Below are 7,438 nucleotides of genomic sequence, written 5' to 3' on the forward strand. Positions count from 1 at the left end.
ATTATATATATCAAAGTCTATGAAGATCCATCCCGTATTCCATGTATCTATCACAAACATACATATTTCTTCTAATATTTATCTATATGATTAAATAGAAGTAAATAAAAATAGATTTATTTCATAATATTTTTTAGAAAAGCTTTATAAATGTTGCTTTGATTTTACATGTCTTTATAATTGATTAATAGATTAGAAACTTGGTGAACAAATTAACTACGTGTTTATTGCTTGTAAAATAAGCCAACTATATTGCATACATTTAGAAAACTTGTCTTGCAAGTTAAGATATGTGTCTTACAAAGTCAACACATTTTAGAGGTCATATTAGACATTGCCATATAGCTCCTACTTAAGAGTATATATAAAGGCTAAAGTGAAGTCTTCTTCACTCTTCTCAATGCCTTTCTACTTAATAGTCTTATTTTAAGACTTTCTAGTCTTTTTGTCTTTAATAATAGTCATTCTAATTTAATACTATATCATCTTTGAGTGACTTTGTAGTTCTTTTGAGTGACAAAAGAACATATTAAGGATTTCTTTCTTCAAGCTTCATCTCTTTGATAATATTTCTTTTTGAGCCATATAAAATAGTGAATATCTCAAGAAGAAGACAAATTCCACTTCCTCCTATAAAAGTAGATAATAATCAAAAGTTTGATGTAAAAAAAGTCTTAGATTCAAGAAGCTCCAAAATAGATTAGAATATTTTTTTTATTGGAGCGGATATGATATTAGTGAATGCACATAGATGCTAGCAAAGAATCTTGCAAATATAAGAAAGAAGGTTGAAACTTTTTATTGATGATATCCATCAAAACCAAGATAAAAAATAACAAATCTTTGTTATAGAAGATCTAAGAAAGATAGCATTCTACCTTCTACTTTTATTTGTAATTTTTGTATATTTATGATGTTAAAGAAATTGAGAACCAACAACGAATAGATTTAATTCAAGAGCTATTATTTGCTAACTTATTGGATAAAACATTGCAATTGTCACAACCTTCAAGATGACATACTCAAAATGAAGATCCTCAACAATAGTATGTCTTTTTTCAAACAGATGGTGAGATACAATGTTTTTGATATCATGACCGTAGAAGAGATTCTTGATTTTTGGTGATTTTATTAGAAGTAGGAACAAGTCTTCACGGTGTTCCAAATATTTTATTTGATAGGAGTTATAAAGGCCTCAACAATAGTCAAATAATAAGATGGTCTTTCTGCTATAGTATGAAAAAACTATCAATGGCTAAGAGGATCTATCAACCATCTTCAAAGAGAACAAAGATCAAAGTATGTGGCAAACATAATTTGTCGCATTTTGGATTTCTTCAACATATGATGATTGCTCCTTGTGAAACTTGATCCTAGAAAGGAAGATAATATCATAGATATACATATTTTTTCTTATATTTTTTTATATAATTAAGTAGAAGTAAATAAAAATAAATTCATTTGATAATATTTTCTAGAAAAGCTTTGTAGAAGCTTCATAGATATTGTATTGACTTTACATGTATTTGTAGTTAATTGATAAGTTAGAAACTTGGTGAATAAGTTAATTGTGTATTAATAACTTACAAAATAAGCTAACTATGTGGCGCACATATAGAAAACTTGCAAGTTAAGATATGTTTCTTGCAAAGTCAACACATTTTGGATGTCCTATAGGACATAGCCATATAGCTCATAGTTAAGAGTATATATAGAGGCAAGAGTGAAGTATTCTTCACTCTTGTCAATGCCTTCTTAATCTTTAGTCTTATTTCAAGACTTTCTAGTCTTCTTGTCTTTAGTAATAGCCATTTTAGTTTAATACTATGATGGCCTCAATCTTGTCACTACTTATATACCTTAAAAGATCCAAAGTTTAATGTACAAGGCTAGTATGTCTTGCCATACAAACCAATAGATGACTTATAAGCATTGTCTTATGAAACATTTCAAAAAGCTTCCTCAAAAGACTTACATTTTAAGTTAATTATGTAGCTTGATTCCTAAGATATTCTAAAGGTCTCTTAGAATACCATCTAATATAGCTTAATTTTAAGTTACCTATTATATACTTCTATCAAGTTTCTGAATGTTTTAGAAAGATTTATCACAATGTCAAAGATTCTTTCAATGTTCTACAATCTTCTCTATATGCTTTGACATGAATACAAACATTTTACTACAAATAATTTCTCTATTCTTATTCAAACTCAAACATAATTATTATACATTACATATTTAGAAAAATTCCATATCTTAAAGCCACTTTAAAAGATTATGGTGCAAAAACTTTGACCTTTGAAGACAATATAATATAAAAAAAGGCATTGAAATAGACCAAATCATTTTTTTAGTACAAATTCCATATACATTTTTTCAAATCTTTTTGAAAACCACTTCTTAAAATGGATTCAATAGAAATTCTTAGAAACAATATTATTCGTGCTATGTAATAAAAATGTGCATTCATTTTTTTTTTAACTTTTTCTCTTATAATCTTTAGACTACTTTTTCTAAGTATGAAATCAACTTAGAGAAACTTTTTAATTTCAAAGAATTTAAAAATTGTGGCCTCTTATTTCTTTCCCTAAGTATAAAAATCCTCTTCCCACACATAATAATAACCTGATGTAATCCACCAAACATGATAGTCTAATCTCAGCCATCACCACTTCCTGTGAGACTGATATTTGTGCCATTCTGTATCATACACGTCTATTAAGATTAACGGAAGAATAGGCATTCGACGATTTTGATAACCTGGAATTGCAGACAGCATACACAGCGGGAACAAAAGATTGCACAAAGCCAACTCAGAAACTCTTCACATGCCATCAAATCGACCACAACAAAGATCAAAGAGAGCTTCGCCTACGCTACGGACCCTGCATTCAACTTTCAAGTGTACCTCCAAAGTTTTGAAACTATCTTTTCACATGTAACCTGGGGTAGTCAACATGAATCTACAGTAAAGCCCTGCCCTCCCCCACAAAAATCTCACCAGGCTCTGAATCTAATGCGTACTGATCCTGAAGCTATTTCTAGAACTAAAGTGTTCAGATGAGGGCTTCATCCTGATTTACCCAAACTTGTGTACCCTCATGTTTTACAGGTGAGACTATGCAGATGTACAATATTACTCACCGCAGACCTAGTCCTGCTGTGGATAAGCTGACGAGATTTCCATCGGTCTGACACCGTCATCTAGTTCCGCATCGGTCACTTGGCTTGGAGGTGGCGCGTTGTAAACCATGGGATAGCTGTTGGCAGATGCATTATCTGTCACTTGGTTAGAAGGGGGTGTGGCATTGAAGACGATTGGGAACTTGGTGACCCGTGGTTTGTCGGCAAGGATGTTCCGTTGCACCCTATCTATAAGAACTTTGGCGGGTGGCTCTTCACGTAAAGGCTCATCAACGTACTCGTTGCTAACATAATACCCAACTCTGAGGAACTCCTGTCCCACATAAGAGCATGTCAACAATAGCACGGTGACTCCAATAATATCTTCCTCGGGGATCTTGGATGGCTCCGGTGGATCTGCCTGCAGAATTCCACGGAAACGTAAGCAAAAGATGTCTATTAGAAAATAGACATTAGTAAGACATAACCTGTTCTAAACCATGTTCAATTGGACCGGATTGGTGAATCACTCAATTACAATAGCCAGTTAGTATCTACACGTTATCTACACGTTACTCAGTTTGAGTAACGTGTAGATACTAGCTAGAAATATAGGAAAACACTCGCAAAATTATGTAGCTGGTCACGTAATTACAACCCTAGTAGGTTTAACTATGCAGCTTGCTCAAACATTTATGCAAGGATGACATACCTGAAAAACAAATCTGTAGTTTCCAACGTTGACCGGACCAACAAGAACGCTCTCAAGAACTTGATCATACTTTTCATCCTCGGCAGACCCGACATATATCAGCTTCCATTCGAGATCTACATCGGTGAAAAAGCAAAAGCAATAGTGAACTGACTAAGCAAATGGTTCTGAATTTTTAGTGTGCCCTGCAACGCAATACGAGCAGCAATGCTTTTGCCATTTGGTATGGAATCAGCATAACAATAAGCTTAACACAGCCAAGTAAATAGATAAGTAAATCAGCACACTAGGCGCCATTGAAGAGTGAAAAAGACTTACCGTCTTTAAGTGGAACCAGACATTCGTAAGAAATCTCGAATTGAAAGGGGTTCTGGAACATAGACGGATTGTCCAGCACGGTCACGTTCGTCACATTAACGGCACTCATTGTAGCAACCTCCTGGGCAGCTACTGAGATAAGTGTAAGTCCAGTTTCAGAGAACTGAAAACGAATGTGAACATAAGACTCCGGAAAACGGGCTTGTAAAAATACACCCGGTGACTGATCAAGGCCAGACTGCGATCATGGAGTGCAGAGACCAAAACGTCATGCCCTCGGGGGCAATGAAACAACCACCACACCGCTGAGCGCTTCAAAATTGAAGCTCAAAGTGCTAAAACCTGATTAAAAAGCAGAAAGGAGATAAGTAGCTTATATAGCCCAGCAAAGGAGACCCAGCGCTGCTCCTGGACGGTATTTCAGGCCACTTGACTTCAACTACACGCTACAGCCGAGTTGCTCTAGACAGCTTTGCATCCAGCGACGTACAACAACCTCTTTTGTGCAATCCTGCAAAGACTAAGTCCACGCGGCAACAGACAATGTTAACCACCACGCCTGCATCAGAGAGAAAATGGACAGCTAATCAGAACCCGTCACAAGCTCCAGTAGGGGAGCATAAAATTATGCTGCCAGATGCTTCATCAGCCGCTCTCCTTGCAAGAAAAAACGACGGAAGAAGGCAAAAAGACTAGAAAAGCGGGGATCAGAACCCTTAAGGAAGCTCGTGAAGCTCCAGCGCACGAACCACACGAGAGGATTTCATAGATACTAAGGTTGCTACTAAGCCTTAATACCACACTCAATGCGTGCCCCTGCTCAATCTAATTCAAATTGCAGGGCGGAAGGGAAAATGCCGCTCCAGAAACAAGCCAGGGAGCAAACCCGCGACCGCAGCAAGATCCCAAACTAAAATCCGCAGGCCCAGTCACAAACACTCACAGATCTCCTCCACACCGTCGCTAACACCAATGCTATTCCCACTCACGCCATGTGCTCCCCCAAAATATCCCTACAAGCACAAACTCGAGACAACGGCGCGGACTTCCACACCCTACTGTCACCTCCCGCAAACCCTAATTCAAACGACCTGGCACTTACCCTTCTCCCGCGCCTGCTGAACTCCAACTGTTGACTCATAGAAAATGGAACTCTCGCAATCAAGATAATTGCTCGTCCACGGGCACGTCTCCCTAGGAAAATCCCATCACCTTCAATGTAAGCTGAAAGCTTAAAAGCACCGAGATGCGATCCGTGGTATGCTCTCCCAGAGGTGGACCAAAAGAAACCACGAGCACGGCTAAAAATTCGGACGAACGGTAGGTGGAACGAGGAGAGGCGGGGATGGAGTAAGGCAATGAGGCAGGATTGACAAGAAGGCAATGCCCGCGACAGACGAGAGACGTAGGGTGACGGGGAAAGGTGCCAATTGTTGGAGGGAGGGGAGAGGAGCCAAGGCAACCGAAGGTGAAGCTGGAGAGACGGCGAAGAGCCCTTAGTTTGGTTCCGACCAAAACGACATGGGAGAAGAAGAGGAGGAGAAGAAAGGAATGAGCCCAGTCCCCGGCCCCTCCCCTTTGGCTCCCTGTCCCTCCCAGACCCCTCGCCTCCCGCCCTCACGCCCTCCCGCCCGCCTTGCCTAATGCCACCTTCGGGCACTCGCGCCCCTGTGGGCTCCGTTCGAGGCACCACAGCGCCATCCTCTAATGGCGCCATCGCTGGTGGGCGGGAACTGGTGGTGTGAGTGTGCCCGAATTCGTTCACTTTGTCTTCGCCACGGCGCTTCGATTCTGATGGGGAAAATATTGCTGACGTGTTCCATGAGGATGTGTATCATTATCTTTACAGTCATTCTATTTTAAGGTTTTTGGAATAAAATAGCACATTTTTTTATTTTATTTTTATTTTTTTAAAGAAAAGTACATGTAATCTTTTAGAAGCACTCAAAAACATGTCGTCGTACAAGAAATCAAACCGATATATTGTTATCATCATTCAAAGATTTTTATTTTATTTTATTTTTATTTTTAAAAGAAATCACTTAATACATGTAAAGACACCAGTAATGTTCAAATTGAGCTGGAAGCTAATGCTTTTTTCTTTTTCTTTTTCTAATCTTGATCAGAATCAAAAATAGTATTTCGTGAAACGTATTCAGATTCATGTATGCAAATCACAATATTACCTCTACCAAGTTATGGGATTGGTTTGCAGCTTAGAGTAGAACGTATGGGAGGTTATAACTTTGTGGGGATTACTTAGCACTGTAGAACCATGTTAATTCCACTGTTTTTTCCATAACTTTACATAGGTTATAACTTGGTAGAGATAATATTGTACTTTTGTTAACATAATTTAAAACATAAAATATTTATAAATATTTTTTTATTCTTTCTAAACAAATGTTTAGTTCCTAACTTTCTCTTCTTTCATGTACATTACATATATTAAGTGATTTCTTTAAAAAAATTATATTAAATGATATAGATAATATATGCCAAACATATAAAATTACATGTATATATGTATGTCTATATGATATACTACATGAAAATATAATCTTGATTGAAATTTGATAATCAAACTATTAAAAAATATATATATATATATATATATATATTTATATATTTTGAAATTATATTTAAAATTATAAAATTATTATAGTTAATTATATATTTTTTAAAAATCATTAAATCTATTTTATTATTTTAAGATTTTTTCAAAATAAATTTTTAATAAATTACATATTTTAAATATAAACTATTTATATAAAATACTAATATAAAAACCCAAAAATAATAATATTCTATATCATAAGATCATACTAAGAACAAACTTTATATACAAAATCCATGTTGTTATTTTTTAAGATAATTTATATGAACAAAATCAAAGTTTAATCACAATTATATCATGTGATTTCAAAGGTATTTTTGTTGAATAAAATTTTAATTTTTTTTAATGATATATAAATATATATATATAAATATATAATGCTTAAATTATTATTTTATAATATTATAACCAATGCAAGTTCTTCCATATAGTTGATATTTTTAAAACTATATGTCAATTGAAAATTTTAAAAATATTACAATGTAATATATCAATAAGTTTTTGTATGTAATATGATTTCATAATAGTTTATATATACATAATGTATGTAATAATATCTTTTGTCAAATCCTTTTGTAATTTCATCTTAATAATTTTAATAGATCATAATATAAGTTTCTTTGCTTTTAAATTAAGTTATATAATAAAAATTGTAATAATCTGAAAGT

The 7,438-nt window shown here is 34.9% G+C and overlaps 2 protein-coding genes across 4 annotated transcripts; both read right to left on the reverse strand.

The window, feature by feature from the left end:
- Positions 1–2,798: 2,798 nt before the first annotated feature.
- Positions 2,799–4,712, reverse strand: LOC112276237 (putative histone chaperone ASF1A). Its single transcript, XM_024507368.3, has 3 exons — positions 4,154–4,712; positions 3,836–3,951; positions 2,799–3,544 (listed from the first exon to the last, which is right to left on the reverse strand). The coding sequence occupies exons 1-3, from the start codon at positions 4,260–4,262 to the stop codon at positions 3,152–3,154; spliced, it is 618 nt and encodes a 205-aa protein (XP_024363136.1). The 5' UTR covers positions 4,263–4,712; the 3' UTR covers positions 2,799–3,151.
- Positions 4,355–5,885, reverse strand: LOC149986587 (uncharacterized). 3 transcript variants are annotated; one of them, XM_090246628.1, is made up of 2 exons: positions 5,256–5,885; positions 4,355–4,495 (listed from the first exon to the last, which is right to left on the reverse strand). In XM_090246628.1, exons 1-2 carry the CDS (start codon positions 5,868–5,870, stop codon positions 4,481–4,483), a joined length of 630 nt encoding a protein of 209 aa, XP_090102754.1. In that variant the 5' UTR covers positions 5,871–5,885; the 3' UTR covers positions 4,355–4,480. The 3 variants fall into 3 exon arrangements, with proteins under 3 accessions (XP_090102754.1, XP_090102752.1, XP_090102753.1); XM_090246626.1 differs by lacking the exon at positions 4,355–4,495 and adding an exon at positions 4,525–4,664; XM_090246627.1 differs by lacking the exon at positions 4,355–4,495 and adding an exon at positions 4,572–4,712.
- Between the last annotated feature and the right edge of the window lie 1,553 nt (positions 5,886–7,438).

This window comes from Physcomitrium patens, chromosome 23, assembly GCF_059467195.1.
Source record: "Physcomitrium patens ecotype Gransden chromosome 23, ASM5946719v1, whole genome shotgun sequence".
Taxonomy (NCBI): domain Eukaryota; kingdom Viridiplantae; phylum Streptophyta; class Bryopsida; order Funariales; family Funariaceae; genus Physcomitrium; species Physcomitrium patens.